Source organism: Lithobates pipiens, unplaced genomic scaffold, assembly GCF_037356315.1.
Source record: "Lithobates pipiens isolate NorthernLeopardFrog02 unplaced genomic scaffold, aLitPip1_a1.2 Scaffold_18, whole genome shotgun sequence".
Lineage (NCBI taxonomy): Eukaryota > Metazoa > Chordata > Amphibia > Anura > Ranidae > Lithobates > Lithobates pipiens.
In genome coordinates this window covers 521,580,032-521,605,332 of record NW_027507758.1, presented here as the reverse complement: position 1 = coordinate 521,605,332, position 25,301 = coordinate 521,580,032, and the positions used below count along the sequence as shown (strand labels likewise).

At 44.5% G+C, this 25,301-nt stretch overlaps 1 protein-coding gene across 4 annotated transcripts in view; it reads right to left on the bottom strand.

Annotated features, from left to right (window-relative positions):
• The window catches only part of ASAP2 (ArfGAP with SH3 domain, ankyrin repeat and PH domain 2), a 356,358-nt gene that overhangs the window by 7,977 nt on the left and 323,080 nt on the right, over nt 1–25,301 (bottom strand). Inside the window, exons 18-24 of one of the 4 annotated variants that reach the window (XM_077488750.1) lie at nt 22,053–22,138; nt 10,198–10,313; nt 9,743–9,810; nt 9,294–9,407; nt 6,695–6,938; nt 3,264–3,431; nt 1,475–1,637 (exon numbers count right to left, since the gene is read on the bottom strand). In XM_077488750.1, the coding sequence (XP_077344876.1) occupies nt 1,475–1,637; nt 3,264–3,431; nt 6,695–6,938; nt 9,294–9,407; nt 9,743–9,810; nt 10,198–10,313; nt 22,053–22,138 (959 nt within the window). Of the gene's footprint in view, nt 1–1,474; nt 1,638–3,263; nt 3,432–6,694; nt 6,942–9,293; nt 9,408–9,742; nt 9,811–10,197; nt 10,314–22,052; nt 22,139–25,301 lie in introns of all 4 variants that reach the window. The other 3 variants (XM_077488749.1, XM_077488751.1, XM_077488752.1) reach the window with 3 other exon arrangements.

Sequence of the window (25,301 nt, the reverse complement as noted above, 5' to 3'; positions counted from 1 at the left end):
AAGCATCGGCTTGCTTTCCCTAAAATTGAATCAAAACAAAATAACTATATAAAATATAGAATTCCTACATGCATACTAGTCTCTTATCATTCAAGGGCCAAAAACAATGGTGATGTCCATGGCAGCTCTAATCTTTGATGGTTGAATGGTAGGAGGCACTGCTTAGCTCCAAAGTCAAAGAAGTAGAGGTACATGAAGTGTGCGGTCAAGTTTGGGTCTCCCCTGAGAGTTTAAAGGCACCGGTATCTTTTGGTGCCTGATCCTTATCCATATAGCTTGGTTTATTGCTGTGGGTGCATAGGTATATGTATCACCTTATCACATGAATAAACAAGATCTACATACTGCAAAAGAGGCTGGTTTTACCAACACACAACATGCAACACAGACAGCAGAAAAAGACTAAGTCGTCCTACCAAATCTGTCCCCGACTGTTTTTTTTTTTAATCCTATTTTTATCTTTTTGCTTGAGCATAGACCTATTTAAAATACTTTGATAGTTGACTCACCAGCAGAAGTGGGTTTTGCATTCCCATAGACTTGTATGCAACTCAGTTTGGGTGGGGAAGCGGAAGAGCTTGGGTGGGGGGCGGTTCGGGTCCGGTCCAGTCAGCTCGGACAGGGAGAGGGGTGAGCTGATGGCCAGATGCACACTGCGCATCCACATCAAGGTGTCTTGCAAGAAGGGGGAGCAGGAGGAGAGGAGGATCCTGCCAGCTCCACAGCAGAAGCCCCTTCTTATCCATTTAGGCTTCTGACGGGGGCGAGTAAGTTGTAGCTGCTCTTTTGCAGAAGCCCCACTCTTTCAGATAATGCGTGGGGAAGAGTAGGGCTTGGGTGGGGCAACTGGTGTGAGTAACTCAAGGCCTGGCTAGTAGCTCAGGACTTGAAATTTTGAGCCCTGAAATAATTTATTCATTGTAAACTAATCTCCACACTCAACATTGTGCTCAAGATGGCTGTATCTACTATCTTCTCCACAACAGTTTTGAGAGAGCATATAAACCATCCTTTCTCAACCTTTTCCACACAGAGGAACCCTTGAAATAACTTTCCGGTCCCAGGAAACCCCTGCTAAACATTACTACATCTACAACTCGTGATACATTAGTGTGATGGTCAGTGGGATGAATGCTGCCTACACTTGTAGTCATTGGGAAGAATTACCCCCTTATAGGAGAGCTAGAAAGATCAAAGATGTCATTGCTCAAGGAACCCCTCGCAACCTCTGAAGGAACTCTGGTTCAGAAACCATGATATACACAATAGGTATGAGAAATCTAGAAATATCTGAAGATTCTTCCTTTTAGTCTCCCAAGGCAGTATGGAAAGTAAAAAAAGGAACCGCGTTGCATGAACAATAAAAACTTTTTTTTTTTTTCTCTCAGAAACACTGCCTATAAGCGAGACCTTATACAGGGTGTGCACACATGTTATTAATAGCACATGCTTATCTCCCTCTCCATAGACTTACCCTGGAACTGGCTTTTTCTGTGTCAGTCTGTTGGGAGGCTGTGGTGGGACTGGAGGGGGAACTGGTTTGTTCTGTGGAACAGGAGGGGGCTGGCTCTGTTTGGAGTGCTGGTTCAGTGCTTCAATGACGCTGGCTGTTTTTGCTACAGGAAGTGGTGGGGGATCTGAAATGAAAGCAAATCAATAAAACATGATAAATAGACAGCACCAGTGTTATATACATACACACGCTCATGCACAGTGGACATTCAGTAAATCAACACACTACGGTAGGTGTGCACAGTACACAAAACAAAAGGGAGGCACCACACAGCAGGTTAAAAGGGCAAATGTGTTTTTATCAGTACACAACATTACACCAAGGTTCTACACATTCAGTCTTTAGTTATAAATACGCTAAATCCAAGGGTGAGGAAGAACATCCAAGGGAGTTCTTAACCACTGGAAGGATAATCATTGGGGCGTTGATAGTCAACCAGCAGAACGTAAGCTGTTGAACTACACATTCCAGCATACTATGCTGTAGCCCTCCCTGCATGACCTTCTATATATTATCTGCCAGAACATTATGGGACATATAGTGTTATGCTGGGGCTATGTTGTCTGTTATCGGTCTACAGTCTTGAAGGCCAATTTCACATAGTTTAACTGATGCATCTTTCCAGATGCATCTTTCCATTAAGCCTTCCATACCATAAAGGAAAATGCAGGCTCAATAGTAGGACAGGGGTTTTCAGAAACATTGACTGTGGAATACTGTTAATGTCTGTAGACAAATCTGGCACCCACCTAGCTAACTGCTTCATGTTCATTATGAAGCCTATTTTAAATTATGCTAGGAGCCAGGTGATTTCTTTACATACATACACATTATATATACTGTGTATATACACAATTATATATATATATAAAATTTGTGGACATGCAAACACAAATGAAGAGCAGTGAAACACCACATTCAGCATTACTGCAGTAACCGCATGATATGGAGTGAAGCTACTGTTCGTTTCATTGCTCATTGAAGCCCCATCTCTTCCTTCAGGTCTTGTATAAAGGGAAAAAAATAACTTTACAGCTTCCTCCAAAATGTAGGAAAAGTGTAGAACTGACATTTCTGGAAGTAGAAAACGTATGTTCGTATATGTTTTAATTTCTGAAGAGGGCTACAGTCTGACTTGTGGCATCACTGTCTGGCTATACAATGTTTGTAAATCACAAAAGTGGCTGAACACAATAATAAACCACAATGGTAAGCAAATGTGGTGGTGTTTATGGAGGCCTCAAAATGCCAGATGGTAAACGACTTGCTATACACAACCCCATTTTCCTTAGTTCCCTCTTCTCATTGACCTCTAGATTGTCCCATAATAATTCAGCATACTACAATGGGCCTAATAAATCACAGTGTCTGAAATAGGAAATGCTTGTGAAGCTTTATAGCAAGAAATGTAATTCTGAGCCACCATGGAAGTAAAAGATAGAATCTGATTGGCTGCAATGAGGTAAAAACAGTTCTTAATTCAGACTCCAACAAAGCCCACTATATGACATCAGAACCTAGGCCTCAGTTACCCCATAACCTGACATCAATTGATGACTGTCTGGCTTCTGCTGCTACTTGGCTTCTAACGTACAACCAAAGACAGAATGACAGTTGGCAGCACAGAGACAAAATGGGGTTAGACACAACAAAATACGACAGTAGGATGCAGTGAAGGGTCATATAGTAGTTGTGACTAACACAGTGCACGGCAATGGTTCTGATGGGTGGATGACAGAAGAACACGTACTTGTGGCAGTAGATGTTACACGCATTGGTGGCACAGGAGGGTGGATAGCTGGAGGGTCAGACGAGGACCTCTGTCTGCTGCCACTCTCATGTCCTATCGCATGGGATTTCCAGGCCAGGGCATTAGAATGGGCGTTGGGTATACTACTGCCAAAAAAAGTCGACTGAACTAGAAGGGACAAAAATCAAGAGGATAGGAGGAATGATTTCTATTGATCACAAACAACACATGCCGTCGGTTAAGGTCTAAACGTAGCGTACATTATATAGTATTATTTTCAGAAAGCGGTCACCAAAATAAGTGCTGTCCCTTTAAAATGTCCCCACTTCTGTTCTACATTTTGGATCTTTCCTTACTTTCAGTCCTGGTGACCATGGCAAAATAAAGAGAGCAATTCTCCTTAACAGGAAAATACTCAGCAATAAAAACCTGACAGTGTTCAACTCACCATTCTCTATTCAAAAAAAAAAAAAAGACTTTTGTATTCAAACATCATCATACTCCAACAGAAAATCTACTGCATGCTGCCTGAACCAGGTGTTAAAAAATATCTCCATTTAGAAATATAGATGCTTACCATCCGACATAGCATCAAGTAATATGGTATGGGTTATTTTATTTATTTTTCTAACTGAAAAAAATCGATTTCTTTGAGTTCATGGGCAAACACAGGTCTCATCCCTATGTGTCTATAATCAGGCCCTTGGTATTGTTTTTGCACAAAACAAATGCATGCAGGGAGTAGAAGGGGTCACACTGGGCTGCCTAAAATTATTCCATTTGCCAGTTTTCAAATCCTGTAGGGACACTGGCAAATGGAACAATTTTAGCCAGCCCAGTGTGACACCTATTCCTAGCATGCATTAGTTTCATGTAAAAACAATACCAAGGGCATGATCACAGACAAAGAGGGATGGGACCCATGTCCCTCGAACTTAATAAAATGGATTTTACATGAAATAGAAAAAAAAAATCCCATTTCCTTTTTCATCCTGAGGAATACAGGAATTAAGATTGTTGGAAGTCAAAAAACAGTCCAACTGATTGACTAGCAAGAGCAACAAAACTAGGTCCTGCCTGCAGCTTAAAGAGCCATCTGATGCACCATATGCCTGAAGGTGGTATCAGATGGGGCCTGAACATCCACCTGGTCATACTTGAAAAATGTTGGGAGCAAAAGACCAGATGACTACCTACAAATCTGGAAAATGGCAGCCTGATGCTGAAAAGCCCAAGAAACACTGACAGAGCTAGTAGAGTGCACCTTGACAGGAAAGAAAGAAACAATCCTTAGGACCATAAGTGTCTGAGCCACTGAGATATGGTGGAAGACGTAGACACGCATAGCTCAAACTAAATACAGGCAATGGAGGGACATCTAATGAACTACATATGGGCAGAGGGCAGGAAGAACAATGTTTTGGTTGAGGTGAAAGGTTGAAACTAACTTAAGTAGTAAGGATGTTGTAGGATTCCACACCACCTTTTCCTTGTGCAAGGCCAGAAGGTTCTGAGCCATCAGGTCAGACACCCGCCTCGCAGGAGGGTGAGAGTGAAAAAAGGAATATTCCTAATAAATTCAAAGGCAGTTTTTGAAGGCTCACAAAACTAAATTCAGATCCCAAAAAGTCACTGTGGAATGCACATCCTGTGCAAAGGTCTTAAATGAATGGGAAACTAGCAGTATTTAGAACAAGATCACAAGTGCTGAGATCTGATCCTTGCTGGTACTAAAGGCAAAATTCTAAATCAGGTCTGTTTGTAGAAAGACCAGGATTAATCTCATGGAGAGTTCCTGGGGGGTGAACGTTTCTTGCTTTATACCAAGCAAAGTATTCCTTCAATGTGCAATGGCAGACCTTGCAGAAGTAGACATCCTAGAATTTAGCATTGCAGGATTCCTCTGTCCAACAGAACCTGGGTTTCAAGAGCCACGGTAAACTCCATGACTGTAAAGCAGTGCGATAAACCAGTGCCTTGGGATAGAAGATATAGATCATCTGAAAGTCCACAGAACATCTGCAAAAAGCCTGATGAAGTTGGAGTACCACATCTGCCCGGTGCCAATCTTGATCTTGTGGAGCATGGAATGAGTTACAAGGGAGGAAAGTGAAGGCTTTACTAAACCTTCTGAGCCACCACAGCATGCACTGCTTCTACCAGAAAATTCATAGTACCTATCAAAAAATCTTGTCCAGTTTTTTGTTGAACCTGGAGGCCAAAAGGCCCATACAGGGCAGGCCACAATTTTTTTTTTTTTGCAAGTATCTGAATCTTCCTGTAAGCAGCAGTATAACCCAACAGTCTTTGAATTCCTGCATCCCTCAATGAAAGAGAAGGAAGTCTTTATTGTGATCAGTAGTAACTGCATTTAAAGTAATAAATCAATTTCCAACAGGTAGGCCATTTGGGTGGGGGAATAACTACGGCAATCCAAAGCTCAGGCACCAAGGAAATCGAGATGTATATACATCTCTATTTCCTTGGTGCCTGAGCTTTGGATTGCCGAACCTTCCAGATGATTGTGGACGGCGAGAGATCCTATACAGCCAGCTGCTTCCAAGTGATTACCGTTTTATGCCTTTAAGAAATGGTGTCGCTGACATACAGGTCCACCAACTCTGGTAAGAGTATTTCGTCATTTTCTATTGTTTTGGACGTCATTACTCCATCAATCACAGTTGACCACTGACTCCCCTTGCACAGGATTTATTTCTGAGCCCTGGTGGCCCATCATCATTTAGGAGGGACTTCTAGTGGACTCTTGCTTTTGCACTATTTGATTTCACTTCTTAGCGCTACATTTCTCCTTCAATCACATATATGAGTTATTGTCACATTCGTATGTAGCTACTGTATGCTATTATAAGTTTGTGTGCTGCATTTTAGCGCAGTAATTACCCCCTTTTTTTTGTATTCATAGTGGGGGAGCATGCCGTACTGTGCAGGACTGTACTGTGACCAGAATGTTTGCTTTCTCTCTAAATTAGAGTAATCCTAGACAGAACATTACAAAATTTACAGTATTTCTGTTCGGTACTGGTGACTTCCATGAACCTCATACTTAGGAATTGTGGAGCCTGAACTCTCCTGAAAATGCTAGCTGTCATGCTGATCTAATGGCTTCAGAAATTTCTTAGTCACGGACCCAGAAGAAGTACTGTATGTACATCAGGAGTGACGTCACTCAAAAACTTTTCTGATCTGCATGTTTAAGCCTGGTCAGAATTTTAGAGTAGTGAAGGCAAAACCCGCAAGATAACTACAATTTTTAACAGGTGGTCAGCCAATATATACATTTTGTTTTAGTTGTGCAAAGTTTCCCAAGATAATAGCAAAAAAAAGAATTGTCAGGGTTTGAACAAAACATTTGTAGGTTATCCTAATATAGGATAAGCTGAACTTGCCAACATTTTGATTGGTCTTCCTACCTTTGCCGATGTTCCTTGGTGGCAGAGGAGGTGCTGGTGCTGGCCCAGCAGAGCTTGGCGGTGTGATGTTATTGAGCACTGCTCCATAGGTGTCATTCTGAATGAGGCTGGGAAGAAAATTTCTTTGCTTGTCTTTAGCGATGTTGGCTGCATCTCTAGCTAGAGAGGCAACGCAAGGCTGTCCTGCATTTGCTCCAATCTGGTAAAAGCTGACTGGTCTGTCCTCCCGGCGGTTTGGACTTGGCTGCTGCACAATAGCAGATAACACAAAATTAAACCGGAGAAAACAGCACAGATACACAATCTTTTTTTCCACTTTTGCTTTCACTGATAATTTAGAAAAAGACAAGTAAAGTAGGAAACATTACAAAAGAACGGGGCTGTTATTTCCATAATGGTTTGCCACCATCAACCTTACTTAATACAAACGTTTTTATTTTTAAAAGCAGCACTTCACTCTCCTAATCAACATTGACAATTTTGAATTCTCATGCTGCAAGCATTAGTAAATAGATCGGAAAGTATATAATATTTGCTTGTTTTAAACTTTTTTTTTTTTTTTTACATTTCTTCAGTTACTTCCTGGTTTTCATGTTTAGTTAAATGATGTCATACAGCCCAAGAGTCTTCAGTAGGGGAGCTTTCAGAGCTAAGCACACCCTCTCTTGCTTGCATGCCTGAGCTAAGGGCAGGTGAATACCAGGAAGTAAATGCTGCATGAATAATCTGCCCTTACTCAAGATGGCCACATCCAGAAATGTTAAGAAGGGTGTTTTTCAAAGTGATTTCTCAAAAAAAAAAAGTATAGAGACATGGATGGATGAGGGAGTTTGTTTTGAATAATAAAAATGAATAAAATATAATTTTTAGTTTGCAATAGTCAAATGAAGTGTAGTTCCACTTTAAGTGAAAATTTCTAAATACAGCAACCAATCTATCCTGTACTAGTTTGATTTCAGCAGAGTGAATTCTGATTGGTTGGAATGGATTTTTGTTCTTCCTATGTTTGTATCGTGACCAAACATAAGAAATGGATTGGTGTGCTCTCCCACTCAACCCTGTGTATGTGAAATGTGTGACTTCTATGGTGAACGGCTGTTACCTGTGAAACACGTTAGTGTGCCTTTTGGGACTAAAGATAGGCATGTGGCGATGAACAAAGCACTGAAATAATGGCATATAAAGATACACATTCATAGGAATCAGAGTCCGTTGTGCAAAGACTGTTCAGGTATATAACCAGGTCAGACCAGGCTAAATGGGTAATGGCAAAAGGTTGTGAAAATCCAAAATGTGTAGCCAACAGGATTCTCTCAAGAAAAAAACAAATCCTCTGCTGTGTAAGAGGCACCCTCAAGAGCCTTAAAACGGGAGTCCACCGGGACTCCGCGTTTTTTTTTTTTTTAAAAGCCAGCAGCTACAAATACTGCAGCTGCTGACTTTTAAAATAGTGACACTTACCTGTCCAGCGCGCCCGCGATGTCGGCACCCGAAGCCGATCGCTAGGTCGTCTGTCGGGTCCTGCCGCCGCCATCTTGGGTATGGGAATCAGGAAATGGAGCCTTTCGGCTTCATTTCCCGGTTCCCTACTGCACATGCGCGAGCCGCAATCCGGACGGTCCCCGCTGCCTCTGGGAACTGTGTGTTTCCCAGCAGGCAGCGGGGCACTTGCGCAAAGGGGCGGGCAGTTGCGGAAAGGGGCGTAATCTACGCCCCTTTCCGCAGACAGCTATCCCGGAAGTGGGTGCAGTTACCTGGATTATCCAGGTAACTGCACCCCCCTCCCCCCTGAAAGGTACCAATTGTGGCGCCGGAGGGGGGGGGATTCCGATGAGCGGAGGTCCATTTTAGGGTGGACCTCCGCTTTAAGCCTTGTACACACGGTACGACTGTTGGCCAACCGAGCGTCTGATTTTTGTCAAAAGGGTGTGTGCCAGGATCTTGTCTTGCATACCAATGGTACACAACTGTCGTGCCACAAACATGAACGTAGTGACGTATTATGGGGAATTTCAGCCGTTGAGCGCCACCCTTTGGGCCCCTTTTGCTAATTTCGTATTTGTTGAGCATTGATTACGAGCATGCGTGTTTGTACTTCAACTTGTGTGATGGATTTGTGTACCAACCATACGAAAATCAGAGGTCCAACCACTTTCCCCCGAAAATTTACTAGCCTGCCATTCAGCATTTCTTGGCAAAAGGGGCAGCTGCCTGGGGCCCAGTCATTGTTGTTGGGCCCAAAGCAGCTGCCCCTTGAGCCTACACTTCCTGAAAGTAGTTTATTTGGATTTGGGAGGGTCCAAAAAAATGTTTGTCCAGGGTCCAATTAATATTAAAAACAGCTCTGGGTTCATATTATTCATATTATTATAGTCAGCACCATTCCTTCATTTTCCATTTTGCTTGTGGATGGAGGAATCCGTTTTTTTTTTTTTTTCAAAAAAATAAAAACACAATTTAAATATAACCAGCCTTATGTGTGCAACCCAGGGTATTGGTGTGAAACTGGTACAAGATTCTGGAAGTGTCAGACACTGCTTCTAGACTCCATATAGCATACCTAAAGACTAAAATATTTTTATTCCAAAATAAAACCAACCTGAATTTTTTCATCCACATCATCATCACTCTCATCCAGGTCCACATGATGCAGCCTCCATTCATATTCCACGTGGACATGGGCATTGAACCTCCCAGTCAGAGCTTGCATCAACTGGTTAAAAGGGGCACAACATGAAATTTAGGATGCAAGAGAAAAAGAAATGCATGCACTAACTATACATATAGAGAAAGCCTGGTCATTAGTTTTCCTAAAGTTTAAACAACTGAAAAGATGCACGGGTAAAACTGGAATTGAGAGGTCAGTCTGCCCAGAGTGAATATCTCAGGTCTGTAAAGGTGCCAAAGGGTTGATTTACATACTGGGGACTGTTTCAGCAAGGATGTCCAAGTGTCAGTTTAGCAGATGATGTTTTTAGATGCTTGATACAAAGATGTGGGAAAAATAGGTGATGTTTTATGCGAATAAAAAAAAAGATCAAGACTCACCAACTCCTCACACTGTGTGTGCTTTAGTCGCTTAGCAATATCTAGGGAAGTTTCTCCCGCCTCATTGGCTGAAACACAGAAAATATACTCATGCAGTTTATGCAGAAGTTCTCCTATTTATATTGTCTATTGAAAGCAATCATCGTTTCAACTGAAAAATAATGCAATATCAAGGATAAAATGGATATTTAGCTCTGCGTCAAATTATAAAGCGGCACAATAGTTCTGCCTGATAATTTAAATTATTAAGGAAAAGCACAACATAAAGGCCAATGGAAGAACATGAGAGATAAGCGAGTGGGGCTGATATCCTAAAATTTGAAATAATAAAAACGGAAACAGCTGCCCACAGTAAATTAAACAAGCTTCCTCTTTATGATTACGTTCAGAACATATCCTAGGAATTTCTTTGCTCCGGTGTTTATAAATCAGCTCCAGTTGATGATAGGACTTACCAATCTCTATGGAAGCCTTGCCTCTCAGTAGTAATTTAAGGCACTCAGCGTTGTCTGTTAAGCAGCAATAATGAAGGGCAGTGCTGCCTTTCACAGTCTGTTTGTCCAAATTACCACTTAGAAGAGAAAAAAAGTCATGTTTAGAAGCAGTCACAATTTTAAGACACAAGAAACCATAAACAAACTATAAAAAAAAAAAAAAAAAAATGTTCAGCAGATGGTTTCCAGACATCTAAAAGACACGTGTATATAAAGCAAAAGCAATAGGGATCCCTACATCTTTTTTTTTTTTTTTTTTTTTATCATAAGAATGAATTTTGTGTAAACATCAATCAAGTAAGCCTGCTATTACAAAATGAGGAGCAATACACTTTTAGAATACAATCTAGCCTTAGGTAATATTGGAAATCACTGAATTTTAGAATATACATGTGTAGCGCACCACAGGATTAGTAGGCCCCAGACAGGCAGCAACACATACTGAAGCCAGGAGGGCCCTGAGGTAATAGAAGGCATGAGAACACATGGCTCTGCCCAATAAATACCCCCTTTCCAGAATTCCAGAATGCACAGCTGCCAGGAACCTCCTACTGGGGTGTGCTGGAAAAAGAATATCCATTAAATAGTTCAACCCAGTTGTAATTATCATACTGGCCTGTGGTACCATTGACCCCCTACTGGCAATAGTGCGGAAGGCACAACTCCATTAAAGTGGAGTTCCACCCAAAAATGGAACTTCCGCTTTAAGGGTAGGAGAGCCCCTGACATGCCACATTTGTTATGTAATTTTTGAGGGGGGTGAGACTGGAAACCCTCTTTTTAGAGGGTCCCAGCTCGCACTTCCTCCTGGAGCACCGCAGCGCCAGAAAGAAGTTCACCTCTCCCCTTCCTCTCATGCGCAGCGCGTTCCTGGCTGTAAAGCCACAGCTGGGCACCCACAGTGACAATGCCGGCGCCACTGAGAGGAGAGGGAGACAAGCAGAGCTTCGTTCTCCCACATCGCTGTCCCCTGGGACAGGTAAGTGCCTGATTATTAGTATTTGTAGCTGCTGACTTTAAATATTTTATTTATTTTTATTTTTTTAGCTGGAACTCCGCTTTAAGTTCAGAGCAGAACCAAATAAACTATACAATCAAATCTGAGCTGTTTACAGCTAGGCCAAAAAAACAAAATTTACACTATAGCTCCAATTTTAGGAACAGGGGGCTACACATGATATGTCCCTGAGGGCACCATCGCATACAAGCCAACAAGTAGACTACTGAAAATCTTAGACACTATGAGGGAGATTTACTGAAACTGGTGCACTCAGAATCCGGTGCAGCTGTGCATGGTAGCCAATCGGCTTCTAACTTCAGCTTGTTCAATAAAATGTGGAAGCTGACTGGTTTCTATGTAGAGCTGCACCAGCTTTTCTGCTCTCCAGTTTTAGTAAATTTTCCCCTATATATGCACCCAAGGAAATCTAAAAAGGAACCTTAAACAATATATTACAATAAATGTAAATTTTGCTTGCAGGTTTTATTGCTAAAGCTTAATAGAAGAAGCTGGAGTTATAAGCTAATTGGTTATGTCATGTGAATGTAGCACTGATTAGTAGACATGTGCAGAGTAAAATATTTCGTTTCGGAATTTCGTTTTCGTCTGAAAACTTAATTTATTTAGTTACTCCCGAAATTCGTTTTTATTTATTTCGTTTTTCGTTCAAAAATTGCATTCGTCCGAAAATCCACATGAATTACGGTCGAATCTGTCTTGGAAGGCTTATGGTGTCTGTCGAATGTATAAAGAAGATTCGACGGAGCTAACTATATAGCATACTTTAGAACCCTATTAAAGTCTATGGGACTCCAACGTTCAAAATCTAAAGTGCTAATTTTAAAGGCTAATTTGCAAGTTACTGTCCTAAAAAGTGTTTGGGGACCTGGGTCCTGCCCCAGGGGACATGTATCAATGCAAAAAAAAGTTTTAAAAACGGCCGTTTTTTCGGGAGCAGTGATTTTAATAATGATTAAAGTGAAACAATAAAAGTGTAATATTCCTTTAAATTTCGTAGGGGGGGGTTGTCTATAGTATGCCTGTGAAGGGGCGCATGTTTCCCGTGCTTAGAATTGTCCCGGCACAAAGTGTCATTTATGCAGGAAAAAAAGTCCTTTAAAATCACTCGCAGCTATAATGAATTGTCGGCTCCCGTAATACAGAGAACACTCATTGAAAGTCATTGATAAAAAAATAAATAAATAAATAAATAAAAAAAAAAGCGTGGGGGTCCCCCAAATTCAATTACCAGGCCCTTCAGGTCTGGTATGGATATTAAGGAGAACCCTGCCTCAAATTTAAGAAAAAATTTGACGTGGGGTTCCCCCTAAATATCCATAACCAGACCCTTCAGGTCTGGTATGGATATTAAGGGGAACCCCGCGTCAAATTAAAAAAAAAATTGACGTGGGGTTCCCCCTAAAAATCCATACCAGACCCTTTATCCGAGCACGCAACCTGGCAGGCCGCAGGAAAAGAGGGGGGGACGAGAAAGCGGCCCCCCCTCCCTCCTGAACCGTACCAGGCCACATGCCCTCAACATTGGGAGGATGCTTTGGGGGTCCGTGACCCCTCAAAGCACCTTGTCCCCATGTTGATGAGGACAAGGGCCTCATCCCCACAACCCTGGCCGGTGGTTGTGGAGGTCTGCGGGCGGGGGGCTTATCAGAATCTGGAAGCCCCCTTTAACAAGGGGACCCCCAGATCCCGGCCCCCCCCCTGTTTGAAATGGTAAGGGGGTACAAAAGTACCCCTACCATTTCACAAAGAAAGTGTAAAAAATGTTTAAATAAAACAAACACACTTTTTAAAAATTCCTTTATTAAAAATAAAAAAAGATTCCAGCGGCGGTAATCCACTCTTGCTATCCAGCGACGGACGGTCAGCTCTCCATCGATGTCTAATGTCATCCAGCGCAGCGCAGCATCCTTCTTCTGTCTCCTCCACGGAGACACTGGAGGCATTCCGGCGCTGACGTTTCTTATATACGGAGGGCGGGGCCACCCGTCACCTGACCCCGCCCCCCTCTGACGCAAGGGGAAACCCGGGGTTCCCCGTGACGTATGGGTGACCCCGCCCCCCTCTGATGTAACGGAAACCTGCCTGTGTTACATCAGAGGGGTGCGGGTCACCCCTACGTCACAGGGAACCCCGGGTTTCCCCTTGCGTCAGAGGGGGGCGGGGTCAGGTGACGGGTGGCTCCGCCCACCCTATATAAGAAACGTCAAGCCGCCGGAATGTCTGTAGTGTCTCCTCCACGGAGACAGAAGAAGGATGCTGCGCTGCGCTGGATGACATTAGACATCGATGGAGAGCTGACCGTCCGTCGCTGGATAGCAAGAGTGGATTACCGCCGCTGGAATCTTTTTTTTATTTTTAATAAAGGAATTTTTCAAAAGTGTGTTTGTTTTATTTAACCATTTTTTACACTTTCTTTGTGAAATGGTAGGGGTACTTTTGTACCCCCTTACCATTTCAAACAGGGGGGGGGCCGGGATCTGGGGGTCCCCTTGTTAAAGGGGGCTTCCAGATTCTGATAAGCCCCCCGCCCGCAGACCTCCACAACCACCGGCCAGGGTTGTGGGGATGAGGCCCTTGTCCTCATCAACATGGGGACAAGGTGCTTTGAGGGGTCACGGACCCCCAAAGCATCCTCCCAATGTTGAGGGCATGTGGCCTGGTACGGTTCAGGAGGGAGGGGGGGCCGCTCTCTCGTCCCCCCCTCTTTTCCTGCGGCCTGCCAGGTTGCGTGCTCGGATAAAGGGTCTGGTATGGATTTTTAGGGGGAACCCCATGTCAAATTTTTTTTAAATTTGATGCGGGGTTCCCCTTAATATCCATACCAGACCTGAAGGGTCTGGTTATGGATATTTAGGGGGAACCCCACGTCAAATTTTTTCTTAAATTTGAGGCAGGGTTCCCCTTAATATCCATACCAGACCTGAAGGGCCTGGAAATTGAATTTGGGGGACCCCCACGCTTTTTTATTTATTTATTTATTTATCAATGACTTTCAATGAGTGTTCTCTGTATTACGGGAGCCGACAATTCATTATAGCTGCGAGTGATTTTAAAGGACTTTTTTTCCTGCATAAATGACACTTTGTGCAGGGACAATTCTAAGCACGGGAAACATGCGCCCCTTCACAGGCACACTATAGACAACCCCCCCCTACGAAATTTAAAGGAATATTACACTTTTATTGTTTCACTTTAATCATTATTAAAATCACTGCTCCCGAAAAAACGGCCGTTTTTAAAACTTTTTTTTGCATTGATACATGTCCCCTGGGGCAGGACCCGGGTCCCCAAACACTTTTTAGGACAGTAACTTGCAGAATCTTTTCTCTCTGTCAAATCTTTTTTCTCTGTCGAATATTTTCTCTATATAATCTTGGACTAATAGAGGTAAGGTTAAGCACATTCGACCACAGGTTCTATAGACAGATTGTTATCGTCAGAGTCATGTCGAATCTCCTATTCTATATCGAACTGTTGTAACAATGAAAACGAAAATAAAGCATTTATTTATGTCGGATCTTTCGTTTTTCGGATTTTGTGCTTTCGTTATCGTTTGTCAAAACGAAAACGAAAATAGCTGAAATTCGGACGAAAACCGGAGTTAGACTTACCGGTAACTCTTTTTCTAGGAGTCTTCCAGGACAGCCTTTGAGATATAGGGCTCCTCCCTCCGGGACAGGAAACACGTCAAGCCAATTAAATAAAAGGTGTGGTCCTCCAGGCCCTCCTCAGTTTTACTCCAAGAACCGCCGGGAGGCTCTGAAAGACATAACACACTAACAATCATGTTAATACACATCCTCACCACTTAGTCCAATTTAAACAACTTTGGGTGGGAAGCCAGGCTGTCCTGGAAGACTCCTAGAAAAAGAGTTACCGGTAAGTCTAACTCCGGTTTTCTCATATCGTCTTCCAGGACAGCCTTTGAGATGATAAGCAAGGAGTTCACCTTGTCAGGGCGGGACCACTGCCTGGAGGACCTTACGTCCAAAAGTCTGCTCTTTATCAGACCATAAATCCAGACGGTAATGTCTTGCGAACGTTGAGTAGCTGGACCACGTTGCTGCTTTGCAGATTTCCTCCGGAGAGGCTCCAGCCCTCTCTGCCCATGATGCGGAAACCGCCCTTGTAGAGTGTGCCTTAACTAAGGGTGCCTGCTTCCCCTCTAACTCATAGGCTTTAACTATCGCCATTCGTATCCACCTGGCGATAGAAGCTTTGGACGCCTTGCAGCCCTTGCGGGCGCCCGAAAAATTAACAAAAAGTGAGTCTGACTTCCTGAAGACCTTAGTGGCTTCTAAAAAAATTAATAGACTTCTCCTGACGTCTAACAAACTTAAAGATCTCGCCTCATCCTCGTCTGAGGTTGAGAAAAAAGTTGGCAAAATAATATCCTGTGTCCTATGAAAAGTGGACACCACTTTAGGAAGAAAACTAGGGTCAGTCTTAAGTACTACCCTGTCCTCTAAGATTAACAGAAATGGCTCTCTGACCGAGAGCGCCTGCAGATCACTGACCCTTCTAGCTGACGTGATCGCTATCAAAAATACAGTCTTTAGTACCATCCACTTAAGTGAAGCTCCCTCTAATGGTTCAAATGGATCTTGGGTCAGAGCCCTAAGAACCAAGGCCAAATCCCAAGTAGGACAGGACTTCATTCTCACAGGCCTAGATCTAGATAGAGCCTTGAAGAAGTTCCTGACAAATGGATTCTGCTGAAGGGAGGACTGAAGGAAAACACTTAAGGCCGCCACCTGTACCTTTAGAGTGCTGATAGATAGGCCCAGTTCTACCCCTGCTTGTAGAAAATCTAGGACTGCTGGGACCCCGGGACTTGCAATCCCCTGTTCTCGCAACCAGGAATTAAACCTCTTTCCTACCTTGGCGTAAATTGCCCTAGTAACTGGTTTACGGCATTCTAACAAGGTCTTAATCACTCTTTCTGAGAAACCCTGTGACCTTAAGATTTGTTCCTCAGATACCAGGCCGCAAGCTTGAGCCTCTCTATCTGAGGGCACAGGATCGGCCCCTGGGAAAGTAAGTCCTCCCTGACTGGTAGAAACAGCGGAGGATGTACGGCCAATTTCTTTATGCTGGCAAACCAGGGTCTCCTTGGCCAAAAAGGAGCTACTAAAATGAGGTCCGTAGTTTCCGAACGGAACTTCTGCAGAACCTCCGCCACCATCCTTACGGGAGGAAAGGCGTAACACAGGCCAAACAGCCATGGGTTGGCAAGGGCGTCTATCCCCCTGGCCCGATCCTGTGGGTGAACCGAAAAAAATTGTCACCTTCCTGTTGCTTTCTGTTGCAAATAGGTCTATTTCTGGCCTTCCCCAGCATGACACGATCTCCTCGAACACTTCCTTGTTGAGGGACCACTCGTCCTGACCTATCTTCTGGCGACTGAGAAAGTCGGCCAGGAAATTCTGAGTTCCCTTTAGGTGAATGGCTGATATTGAGGACAAATTCTTCTCTGCCCAGCAGAAGATTTTGTCCGCAATTACCTGTAGTGCAGGGCTTCTGGTTCCCCCTTGCTTGTTCAGGTAGGCTACTGCTGTCACATTGTCTGAGCGAACTTGCAGATCCCTGCCATGTAACAGGGACTGGAAGGTTTCTATAGCTTTCCAGACTGCCAGAAGTTCCTTCTGGTTTGAGGAACGACCTGTCTCTAGGTTCGACCAGGAACCCTGGGCTAAGGTTCCCTCTAGGTGGGCACCCCAACCCAGCGCACTGGCATCGGTCGTGACCACCACCGTAGCTTGTGGGGACCAGGGAAGACCCCTGTCTAGGTTGACCTGGGCCCGCCACCACCAAAGAGACCTCCTGACTGCCGAGGATAGGGGCATAACCTGATCCAGGCTCTCCTGCCTGCCATCCCAATAACGGAGCATGAGTCTTTGTAAAGGACGCTGATGATGTCTTGCCCAGGCCACCGCTGGAAAGCATGATGTCATCAACCCTAGGACTCTCATCCCTCCCTGATCTGGGCTTCCCGACCAGATTGAAGCTGGGCTACCGCCTGCTCTAGCTTGCCGATCTTCTCCTCCGGAAGAAATACCCTCATTTCCACTGAAGAAATCCTGTATCCTAAATACAGGACCTCCTGTGAGGGGGACAGCTGGGATTTTTCCTGGTTTATCAGCCACCCCAGTGAGCGCAGAAAAACCAAAGCCTCCTGTATGTCCCTCTGCAGCTGTTGGGCCGACTGGGCTATGAACAGTAGATCGTCCAGATATGGGATCACTGTTATAGCCTTGAGCCTTAATGGGGCCAGTGCCTCTGCTAGAACTTTTGTAAAGACTCTTGGTGAGGCTGAAAGCCCGAAGGGGAGAGCTCGAAACTGGAGGTGTAACACACCCGTGTTCAACCTCACCGCCAACCTGAGAAATCTCTGAGATTCCGGATGAATCGGGATATGCAAATATGCATCCCTGAGATCCACTGTGGCCATGTGACAACCCTGAAACAGGAATTTGGTTACCGAGAAGATTGACTCCATCCGGAACCGCTTGTATTTTATAAATCTGTTCAGGGGACGGAGATTCAGTATTAACCTGAACTTTCCCGAAGGTTTCTTTACCACGAATACGTGGGAGTAAACCCCCAAGCCTCGTTCCTCCTGAGGCACCTGCACCATTACTTCTTGGTCCACCAGATCCCCCAGAAGAAGAGCCAAAGCCTCTGCTTTCTCTTGGTCCCTTGGTAACCTTGTTACTTGAAAGTTTGGGAGGGGAACTGAACCAAACTCCAACCTGTAGCCGTTCCTTACAAGATCTCGAATGAACGGACTTTCGGTTGAGGCTTCCCACTGTGGGAGGAACTTCCCCAGTCTTCCTCCCACCGGGACGCAGGAGTCACTGGGTTTTAGGGGAGGGTTGAGGAGGATTGAATAAGATACCTCCTCTGCCTCTTCCCTTGTGACCCGTCCAATGTTTTTTGGGGCGAACCTCCCTTTCCTGCAGGTTTTGCTGCCTGGGGCTTCGAAAAAGGCGTTTCCCTTCAGGTCTCTTTTTCCTTTCTGGGAACGCTTTCTTCCTATCCTGCGTGCGCTCTAACGCCTCTTGCAGGCCGGGCCCAAACAAATGGTCCCCTGAAAAGGGTAATCCACACAACTTTAGTTTTGAAGCTGCGTCTCCTGACCAGGTTTTAAGCCAAACGGCCCTTCTGGCAGCGTTCACTAGTGCTGCTGATCTAGCAGCCAGTTTGACTGATTCTGCAGAGGCATCCGCTAAAAAGCCCACAGCCTTAAACAGTAGCGGAAAGGACTTCAACAGCTGTTGCCTAGAAGTACCTGCAGAAATATGTGACTGTAACTGTGTAAGCCAACACTCCAAGTTTCTGGCCACACAGGTAGCTGCTAGGGCCGGTTTAAGCCCAATGGAAGAGGCATCCCAGGCTCTCTTGAGCAGCACATCTCCCCTCTTATCCATAGGGTCCCTGAGTGAACCCATATCATCAAAGGCCAAATCTGTCTTCTTAGAGACCTTAGCCAAGGGAGCGTCTAATTTGGGAACCTTGTTCCAGGGATGCACCGCATCCGATTCAAAAGGGAACCTCCTTCTAAGGCTACCTGAAAAAAATGGCCTTTTTTCCGGTTGTTCCCACTCCAGCAGAATCGCCTCCACTAGCGACTTATGGACGGGGAATACCCTGTCTTTCATTACACTCGACCCTTGATACATCATGTCGTGTTTTGAAAGCTGGACCTGTTCTTCTCTGATCTCCAAGGTGTCATATATAGCCTTGAGGAGGTCACCCACATCATCCAAAGACAGCTTGTATCTGGCTGATCTAATGGCCTCTTCCTCCCCCTCAGATTCTGAAGTAGACTCTGTCCTAGAGGAGGCTAATGACCTGGGTAACCTCTCCCTATCCACCTCCTCCTCCTGACTTGGTTCGGATAAGGAAGGCATACTCACGGCTCTGGGTAAAGATACAGAGGGACCCTGCATCCTATCCATCATGTTTTTTAAAAGATTGGAAGGTGGATGCAATCTCATCCTTTACGGATGTTAAAACATTGTGACAAGCTGCCACCGAGTCCTCTTTTACCAGGCTACTGACACAATCTGGGCAAAGCGGCTTCTCCCAACCGGTGCCTAACTTAGCCCCACACACGGCACATTTCCTTCTGGGTAAAGGTATCTGGGCTCTGTCCTGTTTAACCTAAAAACAAAGAAAAACAGGGTCCCATTAAAATACCACCCCTGACCACACCACTGTGCTTCTAGGGTCTGTTTAGGAAGTGCCCCCCTTCACCAGCAGGTTCTCCACCCCGGGAAGGTACTACGGGTCAGAGTGACCCCCCACCCCCCAGTGTAAGTCCTGGTCTGCCCTCACCAAGCTTACCTGAGAGGTACTGGGGCCTGTTGAACCGGAGTCCACCTGCACAACCGCACTCTCCATGGTTCCTGTGTATCACTCAGTCTCTCTGAGCCTTCACACTGCTCCAGGCAACCCTGTAGTCACACCGCCGCGCCCAAAGGACTGGAACGGGTCCTGCGGCGCCCCCTGATGACGCGAATCCAGCGGAAGTGCGTCTCTCCCACTTCCGTACGCCAGAACGCAAAAACTCCGCCCCGACGCCGTGCGTTCTTTACGAACGCAACGCTCACAGTACCAGGACGCCGGTCGGTGGAACGAACGTCTCCCGCCGCCATCCGACCGACAGGTACGAGCGGAAAGCGCTCCGAGGGGGAGATTGCCGCGCATCGGGGTCCCGTTCTCTCCGAACGTTTTGAATGGCAGCGGGGACTGAAAGCTACCCTCTCCTCCCTTCGTTCGGACCGAGGGGTGCTAAGGGTCAGGTCCATCAAGGTGCTCTCCCCAGGCAAAACCCCTGAGAAGGAGCTCCCCTTACCAGTTCCAAGACGTGCTCCTTCCCGTCCGGCAGGAAACACAAAACTGAGGAGGGCCTGGAGGACCACACCTTTTATTTAATTGGCTTGACGTGTTTCCTGTCCCGGAGGGAGGAGCCCTATATCTCAAAGGCTGTCCTGGAAGACGATATGAGAAAATGCATTCGGACGAAAACGAATGCACATGTCTACTGATTAGGTGTGAACTGTGTTCGTTTTTTTTTTTTTTTTTTTTACAATTTTACTTTAATATTTTTTTTACAATGATATTTCCCCTTTGAGACAGAGAAAGGGACTGAGGACATAGATTTCCCAGTCCCTTATTCAGCAGGCTCAACTGCACTAAAGATGAATGGACAGGAGACAGCGGCTCCTGTTCATTCATAAACTGAAGGATTGTAAACATAGTATATAACACATTCAGTTATGAATGCACAGAGTCAGTGATCATGGACTCTGTGCATTCAGAAAAGGAAGGAGCCAGTAAATGACAGATTTACCGCCTCTTTCCTCTGCTCTCCATCCTGACAGATCTGGAACAGGGGGGGCCAAAGGAGGACAGAGGGCGGAGAAGGAACTGGGGAGGACACGGAAGGGAAGCGGAGAAGGAGTGCAGGTGGACACCTAGGGGGAGCGCAGGAGGGCACCTAGGGGGAGCGCAGGAGGACACCTAGGGGGAGCGCAGGAGGACACCTAGGGGGAGCGCAGGAGGACACCTAGGGGGAGCGCAGGAGGACACCTAGGGGGAGCGAAGGAGGACACCTAGGGGGAGCGAAGGAGGACACCTAGGGGGAGCGAAGGAGGACACAGGGGACAGTCAGGGGTAATCGGTGCGGCAGTGGGGGCCGTTACCAGCACAGATCTCCCTGTATAGATTTCAATAAATCAGCTGAAAGCCGCGGGAGCGAGAGGAGGAGAAGCGTCTGTCAGCTGCTTTATTGAAATCTATACATGGAGATTGGTGCTTGCAAGGGCCCCCACCGATCATCCCTGGCTGCCCAGATATCGGATTAAGCATCAGAGCACAAGTACTTGTTCAAATGATCGGTATCAGTATTATATATATATATATATATATATATATATATATATACACAAATATTGATACAAATGTTTTCATGTAGGTGGGGCTTTCTTGGCCATTTAAAGTGGTCAGCTAATAAAGTGTAATTTTATTGTAAAAATATTGTTTGGATTTCCCTGAGAGCACTGCTCTACTCACTTTTAGAATACAATTGACAAAGATTTAAACAATGGCATACTTGAAACAGATCAAATCTAGAAAACCTTTAAATGGTATGCGTGGAAGCCTGTAACCCAGAAGCCAAAATAAATCAGATATATGTGTGTTTAGATGGGTATTCCCCATTTCCATGGAAAGATGCTTCCCCTCTAAAAGCCAAAATAAAATGACAGGGGTGCAAAGCAAAATACATCCCCTACATCTTTGGGCTCATTCTCATCAGGCATATTGCCACACATTTTGTGGCCAACTTAAATGGACAAACAAAGATTTTCTCTAGATTAGATCTGACTACTGTGTTGCCTTGGGAAAAATCCTATAAGTTGCATGCTGTGTACATTGTCCTGAGTGGTCCCACTCAAGTCTATTAAATGAGACATGAGACCCACAGTGCAATGCATCTCAAACCATATGGCAACATGTTGCTGTGTGTATTCCAATGTAAATGAACCCTCTCTGCAGCTGTGACTATCCAACCATTGCATCCTGCTTGCACAGTAACTATTGGTAGCAGCAATACCCAACAGGTGATACTTGAAATGTGCTCCAATGACTGCGAATATTGTACCTCATTCACCCAGAACTAATCTGCCTATCATCTACTTAAAGGCATTATTGCTGTAGTTATACTGAAAGTCTTGTATTGCATTGATGCTACAATTCTAATGTAATACTACAGCTGGATTATACTTACCAGTTTTGCATTAAGAAATCAACTATGTGCAGGGAAGTGCGATCTACAGATCTAACAGCTAGATGTAGGGCCGTCTCCCCATGTTCCTAGAAAATAAAACCAATATCAGCCATCTTTATCTAGACAGACATCCAGACCATGTGTTCAATGACCACTTATTCGATAGTGATTGTGTGCAGTCTGGTCAATTTTGTAGAATATAACACACACAGTGGATCTTCTATATCAAATCTTCTGCAATGTCAATGGTAGATGTTCCCTGACATTATTCAATCTCAACAACACATCCTAGAATACAGATTTTCTGCTCATTTTCTCATGAAGATGTGGTAGCATGGTAGCCTAGTGTGGTTAGCATTCTCAGAGCCCTGGTCAAGAATTAGAATGCCACGATGCTCTCACAATCCAAAAATCTACAGTGTATTTTGGTAAATCCAAACTCCAAGCGCACCAGTCCATTAGCTTACATTCTTGTATTATTAGTCCAATATATCCAAAACCACCTTCCCCACTTAAAGCCACATTATGATCGTTAACAAGATCAAGTAAGGTGATTCCAGTGGCAAGATTGTGGAACCAGCACTACCCTTCCCCAAACAATATTTTTCAGGAAGAATGAACCACATTGTACCACAGGAATGCCTCTTTATTTATGAAGTAACAGTACCGTATATACTCGAGTATAAGCCGAGATTTTCAGCCTCTTTTTTGAGGCTGAAAGTGCCCCCCTCGGCTTATACTCGAGTCATCGCTGTCTGCCCGCTCGATCAGCGTGTCGAGCAGACAGACAGCGGCCATTCTATAATTCAAAAGCCGCGCCTCCGGCTCCGCCTTCGCCTGTGATAGGCGGAACACTGAATTTCCCAGCAGCCTGTGTTCCGCCTATCACGGACATCGTATCATCCTCGTACTACGGACGAGGATGATACGATGTACGTGATAGGCGGAACACAGGCTGCTGGGAAATTCAGTGTTCCGCCTATCACAGGCGAAGGCGGCGGCGCAGCTTTTGAATTTTACAATGGCCGCCGAGGCGCCGACGAAGAGGGCACGGGACGGAGGCAAGGCAAGGCACGGCACGGGACGGGACGGAGGCAAGGCACGGCGGCGAGGCACGGAGGCAAGGAGGCAAGGCACGGGACGGAGGCTCGGGACAAAGGCTCGGGACACAGGTAGGCTGGACACACACACACACACACACACACACACACACACACACACACACACGGATGGATACACACACACACAGGGATGGATGGATGGATGGAGACACACACACACAGGGATGGATGGATGGATGGATGGAGACACACACACACAGGGATGGATGGATGGATGGACACACACACACACACACACACAGGGATGGATGGACGGACACACAGGGATGGACGGACACACAGGGATGGACGGACACACACACAGGGATGGACAGGCATGTCTTACCCTCGGCTTATACACGAGTCAATAAGTTTGCCAGTTTTTTTGGGGGTAAATTGGGGGCCTCGGCTTATATTCGGGTCGGCCTATACTCGAGTATATACGGTATTTAAAAAAAAAAATACTTTTGTTAAATGAATAGGAAGTCTAGCTACAATGAGGGATGATCCTTCTAAGTGTGGGCAGGGTTATATGGATACTATAGGGGTGGACCCAGCCAAACCTTTTGCCAGTGTTCCATCACCAAAATGTAGCGTCATATGGTATTCAACTCATGGTATTCAAATTGATTCCTGTGTCTTTTACGATAAAGACTAAAATAATTAAATAAACGTTATATCGATATAGATAGATATATCCATCTATAGATGGATATATATATATATAGATATATATATATATATATATATCTATATCTATATATACACACACACACTATAGTTTTCAAGCATTTTTATTATCTATTTAGTTGGTCATCAATTGCCTCCTGTGGTCACCTGCAGTCTTTGGTTAGCTGTGGCATCTTTAGAATCCCTGAACTCCCATTGATTGCAGCTTTATATATTTATCTTTAGACCTTGGGGTGAGTAGGGGCTTTTTTGAGCTGAGCATGGTGATTTGTCTTATGTTATTTTTTGATGATGTTAAAATATTCTCTGTTAATTATAATATATATTTCTATATATCATCGTATAAGAAGGCTCTGTTTTAAAGGGGACAGCAGGAGGAAGCCCAGTTTCAGGGTGAAACATGTTGTGAACTATGTCAATCTTGCTTTACCTGTAAGGACTGTATCCTGAGTTTGTCGTGTTGCATTGTTTTTAAGTACTAATTTTACTGATGTAAAAAATAAAATGCTTTTCTTTTTTTAAAAAAAATCTCCTTACTTCTGTGATGCAAAAAAATTTGACAAAGATAAATAATTTCAGAACTTTCCCCACCTTTAATGTGACCTATAAACTGTACAACTCAATTGAACAACAAAAGCAAATCTTTTAGGTGGGGGGTAAAAACAAAAAAATTAAAATAATGTGGTTGCATAAGTGTACACACCCTCTTATGGGGATGTAGCTGTGTTCAGAATTAAGCAATCACATTCAAACGCATGTTAAATAGTAGTGAGTACACACCTGCCATCATTTAAAGTGCCTCTGATTAACCCCAAATAAAGTTCAGCTGTTCTAGTAGGTCTTTCCTGACATTTTCTCAGTCACATTCTACAAAAAGCCATGGTCTGGAGAGAACCATCAGAGGGATCCCACTGTTAAAAGGTATCAGTCAGGAAAAAGTTACAAAAGAGTTCTTTTGATGGAGGGAAGAAAAATAAAATAATATGGTTGCATGAGTGTGCACACCCTTAAAAACGAATACTTTAGCACCTTTTGATTTTATTACAGCACTCACTCAGTCTTTTTGGGTATGAGTCTATCAGCATGGCACATCTTGACTTGGCAAGGTTTGCCTACTCTTCTTTGCAAAAACACTCCAAATCTGTCAGATTGCAAGAGCATCTCCTGTGCGCAGCCCTCTTCAGATTACAGATACAAGTCCAGGCTCTGGCTGGGCCATTCCAAAACGTTAATCTTCTTTTGGTGAAGCCATTACTTTGTTGATTTGGATCTATGCTTTGGGTCATTGTCATGCTGAAAGATGAAGTTCCTCTTCATGTTCAGCAATCTAGCAGAAGCCTGAAGTTTTTGTGCCAATATTGACTGGTATTTGCAACCACCATGCTTCACTGCGGGTATGGTGCTCTTTTGGTGATGTGCAGTGTTGTTTTTGCACCAAACATATCTTTTGGAAGGCTAA